Below are 18,806 nucleotides of genomic sequence, written 5' to 3' on the forward strand. Positions count from 1 at the left end.
GTTTAAAAGCTGTAGAATTTTGAGCAGATAAACTTCGTTTTACCATTTCAAGATCCTGCTCTTGAAGAGCCAATGCCAGCTCGTTATTGTCAATACAAGATGCTGCAGCCACATCCAAGGGGGTGGAGCCACGCATTCCTAAAGAATACAACAAACACAGTGTCCAGGTTTATTACAGTCCATATATGAGAAAGAAATCATCGAGACTAACGTTGGATTTCAACAAAGACAATCACCAAGGCCAATGCCACTGTTCTGGAGAAGGTAGCTGAGATGGTCAAACATTGAACGCTGATTTTGACGACTGATGCGACAGAAGTAGCAGAGGAAACGGCAGCAGTTTGTCACCACCCGAGGAAATCTGATCTCCTGTAGGGATAAAGCAACAGAAGAAGTAAGTTAAATAAAACAGTAGATTTTATTTATTTTATACATTTGTCTTTCCCCAAGAAGATGTTTACAATGATGATGAATGAATTAAAAAACATACTTTTGAGTCCCCACCGCCAAGTACATTGACCATGACCTCCATGACAGTTTCATGCATGCCCAGAGCTCGCATCAAGTTGGGGTGCTGATAGAAAACTTTGTTACTCATGATGTTCCTAAGGAAGACCAATTAAATTTAGCTTGTATCACACGAACTTATCAATCATTTATTTTAATGCAAGATACTGAGAAATGAGAATGAAAATTTAAATGTCATCAAACCCAATGCTTTGAATTATAAGTCTCTCCTCTTCTGGACCCATCTGGACAATAAGCAGTGAGCGGATCTGGCCCAAGCACTCCAAGAGGTCCATGGTGTCCTGAATGGAAACTGCATTGATGGTGTAGGCCTTCGGAAGGGCACGCATGAGCTCACCGAGTCCATCATACTGCCTGTGAAGGAGGCTGAACATCATACGCACGAGCTCAGGGTTCTGGATAAATGACTCCTGCGCCCAGTGGATCATAGTATGTGAAATCAACTCCTGCAATGTGCCTGGTGCAAAAAGACAGAAGTTTAGTAAGAATAAGAATGGTCCTGTATTAAAGTGACCCTAGTTAGATTTAATTTTGGAAGACAATACTATATATACAATAAAACTCCTGGGAAAAACTGCTTTAATAAAATACATTATCGACAAATGACAGACCACAAATACAAAAACTGGTTATCTTTATGGGCAATAATCATCATTTTGCATTAAAACATGTTTAACTTGGTAATAAATACTAAATTGCTTGTTAAAAGCAAAAAAGGCTTACTTGGTTTTTTGTCTTCTTGTGGCTCAGACTCCACCTCCTCCTTCTTCTCACGAAACTTTTTCACCCTTTCCAGCAATCGAAGGAGCCGTCCACGGACAGAATTATCCACTTCTTCCTCTTGTTCCTCCTCTTCAATGTGAACACCTGAGATCGATGTTTTAAGTAAGTCAATGTAATGGTAGGGACAATTTTTCAATGCACACTTGATACAGGAAGTGAAAACTGACCACAGTGTGCCAGCAAAGTGTTGTGAAAGGCGAGCAGAGATTCGCGGACTTCATCAGGAATTGGGGACTCTTCATCCTCAAAAGAGTTCTTGAAGTTCATGAGCATGTTGACCTACAGTGAGGTTAGGAACAGGCAAGTATGATCATTTTTTACTTTAAGGGATGTTTCATGGTAGTACATGAGTAGCTAAGTCCATTTTATATCAGGCACAATTATTTTTCCACTTTTCTGTTGAAATAAAACACAGACAAAGAAAATGTAGCCAGTTTTTTAAAAATATTTTTAGCATTTATTTATCCACTTTAACAGTTAACAAATGTACTGTTTTCTTCGTACTTGCTCCTGTGGTGGGGAGCGAAATTCACGGGTCTTGCGAGCAGTCTCGGCAGCACTCATGGTGAAGGCCTGCATGAGTTCATTGTAGCGCTGCCTCTGGTTGGACTGTATCTGGCTGACAAACTGGTCAGAAAATGCAATGATGGCCTCCACTCTATGACGTAGCTCACAGTCACAGAAATACTGCAGCAGAGTGCACATCTAAAGGACAAAAGCAAAGTGAATCAGCATTAATAAAGTTAGATATCAAGCATTCGGAAAGAGAGTTCCTTTAAATACACAAACTGTCACACCTGCAGTTTCACAGACTCTGGTAGCTTCATCTGGAAAAGTCCTTGCTCTAGATGTTCTTCTTTTCCCTCCCCGCCCGTCTCTAAAGGTTTCCCCTCTTTCTCTGTTTCCTCAGCTCCTTTCTCACCATTTACCGGGTCTGTCTCAACCACTGTTTCCTCATGTTGCACGATAGATTCACCCTCCTCTATTGCTTCTTCTTCCTCCAGTTCTTCCTCCTCTTCTTCATAACCCAACCCATCATCCTCAAATTCCTCTTCTTCTTCCCCCAGGGCTTCCTGCTCCCCTTCTTTAATCGCTGCTACTTTAGGAAGATCCTTCTCTTCTTGCACCTTGGCATCCCCCTCACCAGGCTCCTCCACTTGCTTGCCTCTAAAGACTGTGGGCTCAATCATCTTCAGGATGTGTGTGACATCTTCATCATCAAACACACCCATTATGAGAAGGGTACTGATGAGCTTTAGGATTGGAACGAAATGAAACTCAACACTGCCTCCCACAGGATCTCTCATGGCTTGACCTCCATCCTGCACTGCCTCAGTCAGCATGTTCAGAGCTTTGGTCTTTAGCACCTAAAAATACAATATGTTGATTAAATGTAAGGTATAATGTATATAATATACAGTATAATGCATGTAAAAATGTGATTATTAGTAAATTCAGAGTTGCCATTAAGTGCAAAGACACCTCAGTCTTACCTGTAGGGGAATGACTGGACTAAGAGTGTAAATATCTTGATCTGTTCCCACAAACCCAACAGAAGAGAAATGAAGTTTTGGACGCAGACATGTAGTTAGGCCGACGCCAGGTAAAGCGTGAGATTTGTCGGAGTACAGAGTGATACTACGTGTTTCTTCTGTCATTGGAACTATGAATTCCTTGTTGGTCCCCAGCCGATTCCTTTTAGCTGACTCCAGGTGCATGCTGATGAGCAGGTCATAAAAGCCGCTCCTCATTGGTCCAGGTAGGTAGGTGTTCTCTATGGCGTAAAAGAGCTGCGATTCATCCACGTGGCTGCACAAAGCATGTGCCACACGGTTGTTTCCCAGTGCACAAACTGAGCTGTATAGCTTTAGAGTATGGTAGTGGAACTTCAGCAAATCCATCCGTTCAGACAGCTCCAAGATGTCAATACACCTATTTAAAGTAAAGAGATTTGCTGAAAAAAAACACATCTTATCATCTTCTAAGAATAGAAGATGAATACAGCAGAGATGCTGACCTGTTTTCCTCGGGGATGTGAAGGGCCATCATAGTGAGTGGCTCCGTACACTCCACCATCCAGCCTAGTCTCTCACTAACACGTCCCATCTCTGGAGCTAGGAAGTTGTTAGGCATTCGGCTCCAGATAACTGGAGTTAACATCTGGACATCCAGTCTAGGAGGACACTGGGGGACTGGATTTTTGCGTTCACTTCGAAACATCGCGGCTGAGATCGGCATGATGTTCTAGCAAGACAAATGAGGCATTAAGAAAGGCTGTTACACAACACAGCCGATAACTGGAAACTGTATTTCCTATTTTGAAGGTTGATTAAATGCAGCAATTCCTTGCGACTGACCTTGAGCTTGCCTAATTCAAACTGAACCATATTCTGACTGGAAGGCAGAACAAAGACAGCCGGAAACAATTTTGTGGTTGGCTCTACCTGAAGGAAGATAATTTAACACACATACAGAATTTAACCAGGAATAGAATAGAATAGCTCTTTATTGTCATTGTCCATGTACAATGAAATTGTGGGTGCTCCATGCCAATATAAATAGTAAGACAGCAGGAATAAACAACAATATATACAAGCAAGAGGAAGGCATAATATCAGACTGAGAATTATCTAACCTGATAAAATGTATTGATCTCTTTTCCATTTCCAGTGAAAGTCATTAGTCCAGTGTCCAAATCAATGAGACAGCCAATCACAAAATCCTCCTGACTGACTCGGGTCTGCTGGGAGCTACTGAACTCCCCTCCCCATACAATATAGCAATTGCTGCGTTTGATACTGAAAAAACACAAAGAAGAACCAAGAAACCAGTTGTTTGTGTATGTTTATCATATTCAATTGGAAACACAGGTTTTTGGGGGTCTTTCCATAGGTAACATACCTGTCATGAATGTTGCCTTTATCATCACCTACAGTGACAGTTACATTTCTGACTTTGCTGATATCAAAATGAAGGTCGTACTGGTGATAGTCAGGTGTTATCCAGCCAACCCACACGCCACTAAGCTCCTGTCCAGCAAACACTCGTACTGAGTAATAGTACTGGTGACCGAAGGAGAAAAAGAAGCAAAAAAAAAAGTTTAAAAAGGCAGTTTTTTTATATAGTTTGTTAATGATTTCATACTGGCAGTAGAGCCATAAATGGGAAGTTTAGGCATAAACTTTATATGTTTATGAATATAATAACTACATAAGTTCAGACATACTGTAGTGGTATTGAGGATGATGTCCATGTCATCCCTGTCATCTGGTACTACATCTTCCACTAAGCGGGGCATGGTGGGTACAACAGGGGGTGGAGTTATTAACGCTGCCTTTTTAGCCTTGAAAAGGAAACTGCAAAGAACAACAGCAATTACACTAAAGCTCACAAACACAGTATCACATCGGTAGATTTGACACATCCACTTCTAAAGTGGTGCTATGTGATTCATACCCTTTCTTTTTGCTTTTCTCAGTGGAGGCATCCTTCTCGTTTTCTCCATTTTTGATAGCAGGCGTCTCTTTAGGAACTGAGGTTTCCTTCTTCTCTTCCTCCTGCTCCTTGCGAGTAGCAGACTTTTTGAGTATTTCAAAATCAGAGCCTGGGTCCACCTCCAACACTTCATCCTCCGGGATGGTCAAATTGCGAGTAAGAAGAGTGGTCCCTGCTGGGATTTTAAAGGTCTCATGAAACTCAACTGGCATGCTGAGTCTGAAGAAGAGCAGATCTGTGTTGGCATTCTGAGATCCAAATGTCTTGTGGGTCGCTTTAATACAAGGGGGGGTATCAACTGTCCCATCAACGCGTGACACCTAGTGCACAGACAAACAGGTCTTGATTGTGATCTGGAAGTTATGTTTTCAGCATGGAAGCAAACCATTGTAACAGATGATGTACAGTACCTCAATGTGAGGATGATCAGCTGGGACAGGAATAAACTGGGGAAGGCTCTTGCTGAACCACATGGTAATGTCTCTTTTCATGTTGATAGCAAAGGGTTCAAACCCTTCCTGTAGGCCACAGATGGTAAAGTATCGAAGACTGCTGACGTTCTGACCCAGGTTGATCCTGCCCACCTGAGACAGGCCCAGACTGCACACAGGTATGAAGCCTGGAGGTGTTTGAAACATGCATGAACACACATGAAACATGGAATACACATGCAAAGGTACTCACTTTTTATTGTACCTACCTTCTCCTATCTCGATATCCTTAAAGGCCATCTCTGAGCCCGAATCACTGATCAGCATTTCTCCATTGAGTGTGAACATGATGTTCATCTCAGTGAGGTCAATCATACAACCCACCACATCACCAGATTGCCACTGACGGCCAAATGGCTCATTTCCTATGTGCCAGCGTTGGGCCTAAAAACATTATAACTTTGTAGTTTAATACCAGACAGATGTAGGCACGCATCACAGTGTAGAAACTACGGTCTCCCACCTTAAAGCCATTGAAGACATACGCCAACTCATCTGCACCAAGTTCAGTGTCTGCACGAACATTGGGCCTGGACCAGCCCACTCTCATCTCTCCAACTGTCACAGCTTCAAACTCAAAGTACCACTTCCCCTGTGTAACAGCGTAAGATTTCTCTGCTCTGAACACTCTGATTTTATCTCCACGGGAGCTGCCTGGTCCATGTCCACCTATAAAAGCACAAACCCACTAATGAACACTTCAACAATTAAAAACCTTGTACATTTCTTTAATAAAGGATCTTCCAAGATGACGTTAAAAACATGATTTACTGCCTTTAAATGGTGGAAACTTACTGCTCTCCTGATCAGGTGGTTCTATGTTGTAACCGTAACCAATCAGAGTGCGAACAGCGGCACAAACCGTGTCTCTGTTGGTCTTTTTTGTCTTTTCATCCAGGAGGTTATAAGGAACCAGACGAGGATTGCGCTTGTTCATAATGTCCTTTACAAAAAAATAATGTGTGATTATACATTAAAATATAATCACACACATTATAATTATATTTATTATTACCAGCAAATCCCTGTGTTACATGTGGGAGAAGGGGGGCATTCTAGCATGCATATGCTATGACCATTATAGTACGATGATATGGAACATTATATTGTGACACATCTGGCATTTTTTTTAGAGTCAGTCAGGAGAATTTGTTGCAACTTATCTCTCAAAAGCACAAATATAAATGATTTTGGAATTTCTATAAAATATTTGAAAATAGATGCCACAGACATGTTGGCATCAGGATTGATTTACTCGTCTGGGAGGAGATTGGGAACACACACACATCAGCACACATATGCTTCAACCATACTAGTATGACGATAGTGATGATTATCATTTTTGTGACTCCATAGAAAGGATGGTGGTACCTGGACAATACTGTATGTCCATCCCTGGCGGACTCGGTCTCTTGCCCAAACATTGTGTCCATTTTCTGCCAGTCTCTCCACTAGAGTGTTTTGATTAGGAGTCAGCTTGACATGGTTAAGGTCCAAAGGGGCTGGCTTGTATCCGTTACTCTGCATGTACCTAATTAACAATGCTATGTGATCAAAATGGGTCCTGGAGAGCCTTTACAGAGTGTTATAAAAATAACTTCACGAGTTAAGGTTATTAATGTTTCTGTAGCTCACGTTTTAGGGAGTTTGGTCCTTTTGAGATTCTCTTCTGCTTTCTCATCTCCCATTCCTACATGACAGCCTAGTGCCAACAGAGTCCTGTGAAATGAATCACACAAAACATTAGAAACACAAACAGATGAAAGCCCAGTGCTGTTAATTAAGTGAAGAATCCACCGTACTTCAGTGTCTCTCCAGACATTGCTAAATTATAGTTCTTCTCAGGTTCAGGCAGACTCTGGAAATCTACCAGGCAGGGGTGCAGCTTCTTGTTATCATCGCGAAACTTTTAACAACAAAAAGTGCAAAGATTTTTAAAACAAAACAGCTGATGTATACAACAATATGTTCTGTGGGAAACATAACCAGGAATCACTCACTGGTCCATACGTCCACCCTTGTTCAATGCGGGTAACAGCCCATAACTCGTGGCTATTTTCTGCGAGCTTCTCTCGAATGCGCTCCAAATGAGGTGGAAGCACAATCTGAAATAATAGTCAAAAAAATCAGCACAGCATGAAGAAAAGAAAATGAAAGCAGTTAAAACTGGATTTTACCTGTATAGTGTCGACTGGGCAAGGTGTGAAGGCCGTATGTGAAAGGGACTGAGTTGGACCCAGCAGATTCCGAACACCATCAAAATCATGCTTATACTCTTTGATGGGCTCGATCCGCAAACGGTCCCTGGGCAGCACTGCTTCATAGCACGGAGCGTAGCCTGGAGGTGGGAGAAACTTGAAATGCCCATGACGACCTCCAAGAAGAAATCGCAGTCTTTTGGGAAAAAAAAAAGACATTAGTTGGTTTACAAAACAATTATTTAAATACCTGTAATGCAATTATTAATAAATAAAATCATAATATCTACTCGATAAATGCACAATATCCTACCTGATGCCTGCAGAGAAGCTCACAACTGGAAAGAACAGTCCATCTAGGTTGAAGTTCTCAAACATTCCCTGAACAGGATGGCCATTTATACGAAAGGAAATGCTGGGCACGCTCAGATCCAAGCAGCAGCTGATCACATCCTCTGCTGCCAGGAGGTGCTGATTTGTTGTGGCGACATGACGTGGAACACGTCCTGCAGACACATGAAGTGAGTAAAATTATATTTTACAGTTTACTATTTCCAAAATTCATACAGAAGACTAATCAGCAAAAGTCTGCACTAGAGTTGGTACTGAAGATGCAAAAAACTTCTGAAAGTGTGTGTATGGGGATGTTTTTACACATAAGGGATTAAGCTGCTTCCCTTCATTAGACTTGACAGGAGTGCCACCAGAGAGACAACTGACTGGTGTTCTTTCACTCCTATAAGGAGCTGCACATGACTGCACAAATGAAAGCCTTGTGGAGGCTCCTCTTGGATTTTAAGAGAAAACCAAAATGGAAGCTTATTTGGAAACTTTCTGTTAATATCCAAGAACAATCTACCAAAACGTTCATGAAAAAGATTAGAAATAAGGCAAAGTTTTTGAAACCTCAATTTTAAGTAAACAAGGATCGGGCAACTGGAAGTCGAAATACAACATGAACAATGGCTGGAAGGGAAATTAACAATCCTGTGTACATTTACCATAAACCATAGTAGATTTTACCTGACCAGAGGTGAAGCCCGTCAAAACCATAAGAGTAGAGATCATCTCCAACCCCGTTACCCCCCCAGCCTTCTCCTCCACCAGGATAAGGACTGTAGCCCTCTGTCAGAGCCCAACCTACACGGAGATGATATGGCTGAGCCGTAAGGAACGGCTCCACGTGGTCCACCATCACCTCAAAATACCACTTCTTATACTGAGTGGATCCTTCGCAAGTTCCAAGGAAAACATTGGGTCTCATGCTGAGGTAAGATTACAATAAAGGAGGAGTCAGAGGAGTTGTTTAGATACTTTCGTGAAATCTACAAAGATGAAGCATTCACTATAATCTGACCCACCTGGTTACATAGTTGATGATGTTAGTTTGAAGTAGAAGGTCACGTCCTGGTAACAGATTCTCTGTGATGAGATTCTGATTTGACCTTACAGCGACCCCATTACACACACAGAGGGAACAAAGCACATCCAAGACCTGTCAGGAAAAGGTTTATAGAATCTAAGACTCACTGCATTTTATACAGTAAATATGTCGAAAGCAATAAGTTCACATGCTGCAGATTTTTGCAGTATGCTCAGAAAACATCGTTGCAGCGTTTCTGACCTTGTGATTGCGTCCATGCTTATCCAGCAGAGAGATGATTGATTTGATGTGATTCTCTTGAATAATATTCAAAACCTCTGGACTCTCAATCAGGACGCAATATAACACCTCCAGGATTCCTATTGTTGTAAAAAATATGACAATATATGAATACACTGTAAAGTTTTGGGCTTTATATTAAATTGTAGAAGACCAACATAGTAAATGCATATGTTCTCAGAAAAAAAAGTATATAATGCAAATGAACACAGCACAATAAGTTCAGTTTTATCAACCCTCTGTCGTTATAAAACAAAACCAGTTTCCATCAGCTAATAAACAAATTCATGTCCTAGATACCTGAAGATGCTTCCAAACGATCCAGTTTACTGACCAGCCAGTCAAGGTTGTCACAGAAGAGGGCGCAGTTGGCACGGTTACCTCTGATCAAAGAAGCTGATCAAAGAAAAGATTAGAAATGCAACAGAATCACAAACAAGAAAAGTGTCCAGATGTAGTAACACTAATGATTATTAGTCTAAAACAGTGAATGAGTGAAATAAACCATCATTTGGACATACCTAGCAATTCATACAGTAAATTCACAATCTCTTTCCATGACTCAGCAGCTTCTTCCCCAGCATACTCTGAGAAATGGGCTGCTGTGTTGTACACATTGAGGCGATCAACGCAGTCCAGAACAAGCGTAATCATTCCCTGTTACAGAAATAAAAACTGAAATAAAAGCACTGACCAAAAATTAAATCTATCAAATAAAATGTTCATCCAGAATTTAGCTGTTCTTGTGAACAGTGAGTTCTCATTATCCAAACTAACCTCTTCCTGAAAAAGGTTCTGTCTGTTTTTTAAGGAGCGGAGCTTGAACTGCTTGTCCTCGTGCTCCAGTTCCTCTTCAGGGGGTCGGAAGTAGAAAATGAGATCCTGCAACGAGAGCACCACTGCGTCCATAGGCAGAGACGGGGCATTGGCAGACTTATTTTTTCCACTTAGAGCATCAAGTCCTCTGGGAACATAAAGAGAATACAGAAGACATGAGAATACCACAACAAATATGACATATATTTTTTTAAAAAACAAGAAAATGACTAATATAAAAGATTGAAATAACATATAAAATGCTACTTGATGAACTGGTTGAAGAGGCCTGTTGTGCTGTAAATCATCCTGGCAGCTTGAGACTCTTCAGTCTGAGATCGAGCAACCGTGAGGGCATCATCCATGTGACCTTCTTTGTGGAGTATGGCCTACGAATCAAACACGGGTGTTCTTCAAACATAAATATATACTCAACACTCATAAATAGAAGAGTAAATGCTTTCTGCTTTACCTTTCTCTTCAGAGGACCTAGACGTGCAGATTTGGCATCAACAGCAGCATATGTAAGCCACAGGCCAGATGAAACATGCTGTACAAAGCACATGGACTCTCCATACTTGATCTCAGGTATGCCCATGCCCTCCACATCTCGTTTCTGGGTCACTTCAATTTTTTCCTGTAGTTTAAATAAAAAGTGTTCCCTTTAAGACTGTTATGAATATCTACACTTGTGCTAAGAGATAGACACTGCCTTTTATAGATTTCACTTTGTACAATGACCTTTGAAATCCTGAAGCAGAAGGCTGACATCTTGGAATTTGCCTTCTCTGGGTCCACCAACAGAAGTCCTTTCTCCTCATCCAGACAAAGGTATCGGCCTGTTGTTATGTGACGTATCCGGAAAGACTGGCCCCACTTAATGTGGCCTCCACTCCAGCTACCAACGGGCACAAACAAATGAGCATCAGCCACAACATGAAGTCACTCTAGTCATTCCGTCAACACGAAGTCATTCCTGCGAAGGAATCATCATACTTACGCAATACGTAGTGGCTCAAGTCTCCATAAGGATCGAGCATGACTGCATACTGGCCCTCCTTCATAGTGAGCAACTCTGGAAAAAAACATGCCAGTCAATGATGTGCAATGTGCATCAGGAAATGTCAAGCTTGAAAATTCCAAAATATTAGGATTTTTCTTATATGCAGCAATAATTTTAGTTCATGTGCACACTATGACAATTTAAGAGCTTTATTAAATCATTTCAAGATCACAGATCATAAGTCCAGACCAATGCGGTCTTGACTTCATAGTGCAATTTTAAAGTGTACTATGAAGCATTTTTCATGTAAATGCTTTACTATTGCCAACACATAAAAACTACACTTAAAGGGAAATGTTAAAACTGACTGAAGTTCCCACAATCCAAGTTTCCTCTGACTGACTGTGGACTGATTTATATTAAAGGTGCTCAAATTTGCCTATATAGTGGATGTCACATTTATTCCGACTCATCAATACCTTGCCCCAGAACCTAAAAGCAGCTCCCTAACAACAAAAGCTGTTCCAGCACACGATAGACTGTAAAGGGGCATCCACACAGGAAGCAACTAGCAGTGACAGTGCAACCAAAGACCACTGAAAGTCAGCGACGGGAAATAGGCAATCTATATTTACATTTTTGGTTAAGTTTGAGATCAGCAATTTAAGAGGCTACCAATAAGAACACAGGATACCATTGATTGGCATTTAGCTGTGTAGTAGATAGTTTAGAGGATTACCTAGGCAACCAGAACCTGGATTGACCATCTGTCAGAGACGAAGCAATGGATGACAAGCAAAACTTCACATATGGCCAAAAGCTCAATACAAATAATATTTTTCTACCAACAATGTTAGCTAGCTAGCTGTTATCCTGTGAAGTTAGCAGTTCATCCGTCTTAGCAGGAGAGACAATGTTAGCTAACATTAGCCATAAGAAAGACCCACATTGGGGCTTTCGATACAGTCCTATAACGCCACACGCTACTAAAAAACAGCAAGTCCTAAAAACATTTAAAAATGTCTGTGACAGAAATACAGACATGTAAAGCTAAAACAATCAAAACCTACGAGTGTGGTATTTATGTAGTTAATATCGGATTGCATGTACTGCCATGAAAGACACTGGTCACCTGCGCTGGTCGTCCCCTTGGTCAGCTGCTGGGATTGCCAAACACTCGTCCATGTGACCGTGGAACAGCCGGAGCACATACCCTCCAGTCAGAAAACCTAGAGACAAAGAGCTAGGTTAAGGTTAGGTTTATTGTTTTTACTTTAGCAGAAAGAAAATTACATACCTTCAGCTAGTTCACATCCAGACATTACAGGGGTCATGGTCCACAGAGTTTGCATGAAGGAAGCATCTACCATTAAATCACCACTGGCATAGGACAGGTGCTGCAAAGTGTGCAGATGGTAATATTAGTAAGACAGACTGTAAGCTCTTACTTTTGATGCAAGTAAACGCAGTCGTGGTTACCAGGTATCGCTCTGAAGAAACACTGACAAGAATGAGGTCATCTCCCACTCTGACCTTCTCTCCTTCAGACCTTTGCTTAGAGGCTGGATGGATGGTCCACCAGCAGGCCTCTCCTATAGTGGATATACAGATTTAAAAAAAAAAAAATCTACATCGGAGTGTGATGGACATGTTGAGCAAAAATGTTCGTAGTCACCTGTGGAGTCTTCCTGCAAGCCCACATCAAAAGCCAGTTTGTCTGTCAGTGAGCGCGACGTAGTCAAACAGCTCAAGTACTGCAGTGGAAAGACAGAGATAACACTTCCAATCAGCTTTAAGAAGACGATATGATGGAAAAGCAACCACAGTAACTGCAAATGTACTCACCATGCTGGAGTGGGTGTGTTTCAGGAGGATGGCATGTCCATACAGGAGGGTTCGATGACCCCCACCTTGTGACGACTGAGTGGAGAAGGTAGAAGAAGATTCAGTGTTTAATGTATTAATGAGATAAGTTGATTGTAATATTGTGAGCAGGATATTAGAAACAACTTCAATAAATTATGACACACTGAAAACTCAGATTTAAGTAGCGGACAAAAGGAAACCTGAGCAAACCTACCCATTTGTCCAAATCGACTGCCTATGGTTGCCAGGTGGGAGATGTATAAAGTCAGAAAAGAAACAACGTGAATATAAGTTCATTGCAGCAAAAGATTAAATCAAAGAACTTGTATGTATTATATCACGTGTAACCTTGTAACCTCTAAATCTTACCTCATCCACAGAGGAGTTGGACAACATCTCCTGTAATGCTCGCACAGACAGGGATTGCTCCAAAATGAAGCAGCAGATGGCGAGGTCTGGAGGGACATTCTGAAACACACAACAACCAGTCAGCTTGGTGAACAGCAGCAATGCAAGCTCTCAAAGAAATTGTATCATTGCATTATGTCCTTTAAATACCTGAGCATTCGACGTGGTCTCGAGAAAGCACAGACGATTTCCAAAACCTTCACATGACAGGCACAGCTTGATCTGTTCCTTAAGAATAGATGCAGTGCACTGCAGCACTACATGGTCATCCTACAAGGATAAAATAAGCTTGAAGCAGAGTAGGCATTTTGACAGGAAAACATGCACAGAGGGGTCTGTCAAAATAGCCTTTGAATCAAAGAAAAGTTCGGATTTCAAACGAACAAATACAAAAGCAAAGTGTTTCGGATTAACCTTTCTGTTTATTCTGAAACATTTTTGTTTATATAGAAAAATATTACAAATGAGTCTTTTGAGATTGCCTAATTTTCAGTTATGCTAGTAACAGCTAGTTTAGTGTTCTGATATTGATGTAACAGAAATCTATAACCTCAAATGCATTTAAGCAAATCTTAGATTTCATGGTGCATCTTACTTTTCACGGGTAAACATATTTAACTTTTAATTAGTCACACTGATCAGTCCATATTGACTGTACTATATTTATAAACAGTGACGTAACAACCAAAACAAGAGGTGTCAAACATATTAAGAAGCAACGTAACATAATGTAAATGCTTGATTTTTAACACTATATAAAAATTTATATCTATATGTTTTCTTTGACCCCCAACTCCTCCAACACCATCAGAAGTTGGGCAACCAAACTTGGCACATCGGTGCACCATGAGTTCTTATTTATATCGGTTTTTATGACATCATCATATTGCCTAGCAGCAGGCTAAAATAACCTGCTTTTAATCACTTTAACACCTTATAGAACAATTGTAGTACCTTTTTTATACAATAATTGCAGCTAATTTCTTTCCATAAACCTCAGTTACGCATGAAAAAAAAACTATTAACACCATCAGGCTGCCTAGAAACCACCGGGCAGCAGGCTAAAATGGCCTGTTTTTTGCCTTTACATGGCTAGAATTTCTTATTAAAGCATCCTACTGTTTTATTATCGTGTCATTTTTAACTACAAAAGCTGATTTATACTTCATATATTAAGTATAAAGTATTAAGTATATTAGGTACATGCTTTTATAAGGTGTTATAGGTACAAAAATAGTAAAAATGGGTAACTTTAAGCATTTATGTGGCTATTACACCTTATAAAAGCATCATGTCCTTTTAATTTAATGGCCAACAGTACAAACAGGCTGAACAACACTGTAGCACAGGCATGTACTGTTTTAATTTAACAAAGAACTTGCTTAACAACATGAATAATAAAGTTGAGACAAATGAATCAACCTGTGATTTTTCAAGCTACTCCCCAAGTTTGAGCCTCTGTGTTGTGTTACTTTTCAGTGCATGTCACTGGCCACAGATCCCTAAGCCCCTTCCTTTGGCTCTGAGACCCCAGCACAGTTATCTATTTCAGGCGGCTGCACCTGCTGTTCACACATCCCTTTCTGGAAAGCGAAAGATATTTAGGATTTGACAGCCAGGAAGAAAATCTCCCCACATTGCACTTGTCCAGTAATGCAATTACTCATGTTTTCAAAGGAGAGAAATATATAAAACCTTACTTTGAGGCAACACAACTCAAAATTTCACACACTGTTGTATTTAAAAATTGCTAAATATCTTATTTCTTTCTCCCCCTTAATCATAGCACGTGCTCACACCCAACAAAGAATACTAAAAGGAATTTATTGATTGTCAGAACTTAAAAAAAAAAGTCTGAAAATTGATACTGGTATTTACACTACTATACATCTACTGTAGTGTTGGATTACCCTGGCTCAAGTTAAATTTTCATTTATGGTGAATTCTGAAAAAAAAAACAACAAAGCAATTTAAACTAAAAACATAAATCAATGAAATACAACCCAGAAATGACATATTCTCAGTCTTAGTTTTTCAGATCTTGAATAAAGTTAATAAAGTCTGTTGGTATTGATAGTCCAGTACCGCGACGCAGCTCTAACACTGTAATTCTACGTTTTCTTTTTTTATATTACTCAGTTTTAGCATGACTTTAAGATAATTATAACGTAATATCATATTAACATAAAAATACAGTCTTATTATTGTCAATTAATTTTATGATCTGATCACAGTCTTTTCATATCTTTAACCTTTGGCATAGTCAAGTCAAGTCTATCATTTACAACCTTAAAGCAAAAAATACTGTACATCTTGCAGTTGACCTTAAAGACCAGCAAAATATTATAGAGCCTTAATAAACTGACAGTCCTACGGGAACCCTACAGGATCACAACAGCAGTTTTGATCAGGGCAGCTATTATGCATTTCCCCTCAATGTAGTAATATACCTACACTCACTAGTCATTTTATTAGGTACACCCTGCTTCAGTTATCAGTTTGCTCCCCCTTTTGCCTTCAGAACTGCCCTAATTCTTCATGGAATAGATTCAAGGAAGGTGTTGGAAACATTCCTCAAAGATTTTGGTCGATATTGACAGGATAGCATCACACAGTTGCCGTGGATTTGTTGGCTGCACTTCTATGATGTGAATCTGGATTGATGATCTGGTCACTGTGGAGACAATTTGAGTACAAGTAACTCACTGTCACTATCAGGAAACCAGACTAAGATGATATGAGCTTTTTTATATGAGCTTCGTGATATGGCACGTTACCCTGCTAAAGGTCACAGTGTGGTCTTCTTCCACTATAGCCGATCTGCTTTTAGGTTCAGTATGCTACATGCAGAAGAGCATCTTCTTTTGTAATGAATGGTTATCTGAGTAACTGTTATTCTCCTATCAGCTCAAAGCAGTCTCCTCAGCAAGACAGTTTTGCTGGCAGAACTACTGCTCACAGGATATTTTTTCTTTTTTGGACCACTCTGTAAACCCTACAGATGGTGGGAAAATCCCCTTAGGTCAGCAGTTTCTAAAATACTCAACAGTCAAAGAATGCTCTCCAGACACATAAAGAAGGACACTGTAAACCTTTAAGTGATGCATTTATTGCTTATTATTCCTTTTAGAAGGACGAGTTTCTGCCTGGCTATGTGGGTGAAGTTGTGGATGATTTTACTTCACTTTTGGTTGTATTTTTGGTTGAATCTGAAACGATTCGATCTAGGAAGCACTTTTGTCTGATGTGTCTCAGCCTTCATTTTAACAACCAAAGTTCAGTCGTAGCTACAGTGACAGTGACAGCTATATCTCAGTCAACCTTGGCAGTTGTCGGTGTGAGAGGTGTTGCGATTCAGCTTCTCTACTTCTCTTTGAAAATGCAGTGGTAAAACACTCCACTAAAGAGCCAGCACTACTGCAGTAATGCAGTTCTCAAATGGACTGAAGTAAGCAGGTGCTGAAATGGGCCAAGCTTTGAAACTGTTAATCCTCACGCAGTAAATTTAGACCCCAGCTGAGTTCAAGACGAAAAGCAGCAGACTGACAGTGACACATTGTTGACATATTTTACTTAGTGCTCTGTTTCAAGCCGAGAGACAATGTCAAGTGAAAATGTGTGCTTCTTAGAATTATGTATAGCAGCTTCAAGGTTAAATATTTACAAGAAAACACATTTAAATTTCAAAGAGCTCACATTGTTCTAATTATCCGTTAAGGGCACCTGTTTAAGCACAAAGTAGCAGACTGCAGAACACACACATTTAATCGAGAAGGAACAAAAAACTGTAAAGATGAGAAATTCTCATAACACAGCTTTGGATAATCAGCGTCTGGTTTGTGCTATTTTGAAGGCTAGAGTTACTACACTGCACATGTTCAACCACTATGTTGAACATGTGCAACATAGACCGACCATCCAAATAAAGAGTGTTACATTGAGTTGTCTGATTGCAAGGCCACAATGCCCTTCTGCAGTCAGCTTTGGCCCAGAGATCTAAGAAGGAAATATGATAGCTCAGCAGAGAGGACTGTAGCAAAGATAAACTCGTTTAAGCTAAATACTTGATATAACTATAGTACAGTCAATTATGTAAGAAACTTTAAGTAAAATATACTAAAAAACTTGTAATGTAATAAAAACAAAACAAAATTCAATTTCTGAGTGGGATTCATTTATATCCACACAGCAGAGATTATACTAAGAGATTATACTTCATAATGTAATAATAATCAACAATTAAGCAACTCATGTTTAAAAAACTGAAATCTGTCAACTGGCAGAAGAGCATTGGGTGTTATTTATTTATTTATTTATTTACTCTGTAGGAGGACTAAAGAAGGATTTAATCTTGAAGGATACTGGGCAAAAATAAAATGAAAGTGCAACAGGAAGAAGTAACAATTGATGTTTCATGCCTCTGTATCACACGGGAGTCATGAATCAGTTCTTGTAGCTCTACAGCCAATTAAATAACAAAAACATAAACATTCCCATAAAGCCAGTGGGAATGGGACAATGAGACCGATATGTCTACGTGTTAACTGTCAACTGGCACCAGACATTTTCTTCTCTGTGACAAAACAGTTGTATATCAAGTAGCCAATGGGATATAAATAGGAAACAATGCTAACAAAACCAGCCACCTGTGCCTGTCTATCTGTGCTATGTAAAGAAAGCTACCGAACACACTGAACGCTTGTCTAACTATCTGTTATAAGCAACCACATCATGGACAAGCATAGGCACTACCATTTGTTGTTGATGAATAAGTTTACCAACAGTTGACAACTAATCGAGAAGAGATAAGGAGCATCACTTACTGTACGCAGAAATTGAATCTCTTCCTCTCCATCTGCACCTTCTGCCATCCTCCCAAGGAATTAAAGGCAAAACCTTTGAGAGAAATGAGAAAGTGTTCGTTTCACAGCTCTGCCACTCGTTGTGCCAGCCACATATGGCAGGACAATGCTGGTGAAGACTTCTGAAGGACAGAGTGTGTCCCCTGCCTCTCCCGGGCTGAGTTATGAGGCAGAGGGATTGTCTGTTCATTACAGCATCAAAAAGAGGTGGAGCAAAAACCGAAGCAGCATTTCAGATGTTCATATATCAATGCAAGGACACTAAAATAAAAACTGAATATAAAAGAGGAAGAAGTCAGACAAGAGTTCATCAGACATGACCCCTTATTTATTTTTTCACCATTATTTTTTTTTCTTTTCTCCTTCTGTACGTTCAATAAAAAGGAGGATTCTTCACAAGTTACAGGGGAGATACAATTATGTTAAGTGTTTATCTGTTGGGTCATTCTACAACTAGAATACAATTTATAAACTGTAAAAAAACAAAAAACAAAAACCCATACCCTTTATTTTATAAATAGCTGTTATGTATTTAAAGAAAATGATAAATAAACCTTTAAAAAATTGATTTTGTTCAGCTCAGGCATCAAAGCTGCACTTTTTCTTGAATATCTATGTTTGACACAACAATCAGTGCCAGTATTAGTGTTTTCCCAGAAGAAGATGTTAACCATGGAATGTTAAGGACTGTGA

At 39.9% G+C, this 18,806-nt stretch overlaps 1 protein-coding gene across 1 annotated transcript in view; it reads right to left on the reverse strand.

Moving 5' to 3' along the window:
* Positions 1-18,806, reverse strand: part of LOC116336197 (ryanodine receptor 1-like) — a 55,524-nt gene that overhangs the window by 35,753 nt on the left and 965 nt on the right. The window contains exons 2-45 of the mRNA XM_039617990.1: positions 18,075-18,147; positions 13,402-13,521; positions 13,213-13,311; positions 13,058-13,078; positions 12,823-12,897; positions 12,653-12,731; positions 12,457-12,569; positions 12,275-12,374; positions 12,110-12,206; positions 10,975-11,049; positions 10,716-10,872; positions 10,447-10,611; positions 10,242-10,363; positions 9,936-10,122; positions 9,680-9,815; positions 9,459-9,554; positions 9,120-9,238; positions 8,857-8,990; positions 8,519-8,760; positions 7,809-8,001; positions 7,475-7,691; positions 7,298-7,402; positions 7,100-7,203; positions 6,933-7,016; positions 6,669-6,828; positions 6,093-6,240; positions 5,761-5,966; positions 5,507-5,681; positions 5,217-5,425; positions 4,768-5,126; positions 4,538-4,667; positions 4,213-4,373; positions 3,947-4,109; positions 3,669-3,755; positions 3,329-3,555; positions 2,805-3,243; positions 2,109-2,678; positions 1,816-2,016; positions 1,479-1,590; positions 1,252-1,395; positions 712-985; positions 491-605; positions 237-369; positions 44-138 (exon numbers count right to left, since the gene is read on the reverse strand). Of these exons, the coding sequence (XP_039473924.1) occupies positions 44-138; positions 237-369; positions 491-605; positions 712-985; positions 1,252-1,395; positions 1,479-1,590; positions 1,816-2,016; positions 2,109-2,678; positions 2,805-3,243; positions 3,329-3,555; positions 3,669-3,755; positions 3,947-4,109; positions 4,213-4,373; positions 4,538-4,667; positions 4,768-5,126; positions 5,217-5,425; positions 5,507-5,681; positions 5,761-5,966; positions 6,093-6,240; positions 6,669-6,828; positions 6,933-7,016; positions 7,100-7,203; positions 7,298-7,402; positions 7,475-7,691; positions 7,809-8,001; positions 8,519-8,760; positions 8,857-8,990; positions 9,120-9,238; positions 9,459-9,554; positions 9,680-9,815; positions 9,936-10,122; positions 10,242-10,363; positions 10,447-10,611; positions 10,716-10,872; positions 10,975-11,049; positions 12,110-12,206; positions 12,275-12,374; positions 12,457-12,569; positions 12,653-12,731; positions 12,823-12,897; positions 13,058-13,078; positions 13,213-13,311; positions 13,402-13,521; positions 18,075-18,122 (6,996 nt within the window). The 5' untranslated portion in view covers positions 18,123-18,147. The remainder of the gene's footprint in view (positions 1-43; positions 139-236; positions 370-490; positions 606-711; positions 986-1,251; positions 1,396-1,478; positions 1,591-1,815; positions 2,017-2,108; positions 2,679-2,804; positions 3,244-3,328; positions 3,556-3,668; positions 3,756-3,946; positions 4,110-4,212; positions 4,374-4,537; positions 4,668-4,767; positions 5,127-5,216; positions 5,426-5,506; positions 5,682-5,760; positions 5,967-6,092; positions 6,241-6,668; positions 6,829-6,932; positions 7,017-7,099; positions 7,204-7,297; positions 7,403-7,474; positions 7,692-7,808; positions 8,002-8,518; positions 8,761-8,856; positions 8,991-9,119; positions 9,239-9,458; positions 9,555-9,679; positions 9,816-9,935; positions 10,123-10,241; positions 10,364-10,446; positions 10,612-10,715; positions 10,873-10,974; positions 11,050-12,109; positions 12,207-12,274; positions 12,375-12,456; positions 12,570-12,652; positions 12,732-12,822; positions 12,898-13,057; positions 13,079-13,212; positions 13,312-13,401; positions 13,522-18,074; positions 18,148-18,806) is intronic.

Source organism: Oreochromis aureus, linkage group 10 (assembly GCF_013358895.1).
Source record: "Oreochromis aureus strain Israel breed Guangdong linkage group 10, ZZ_aureus, whole genome shotgun sequence".
NCBI lineage: Eukaryota > Metazoa > Chordata > Actinopteri > Cichliformes > Cichlidae > Oreochromis > Oreochromis aureus.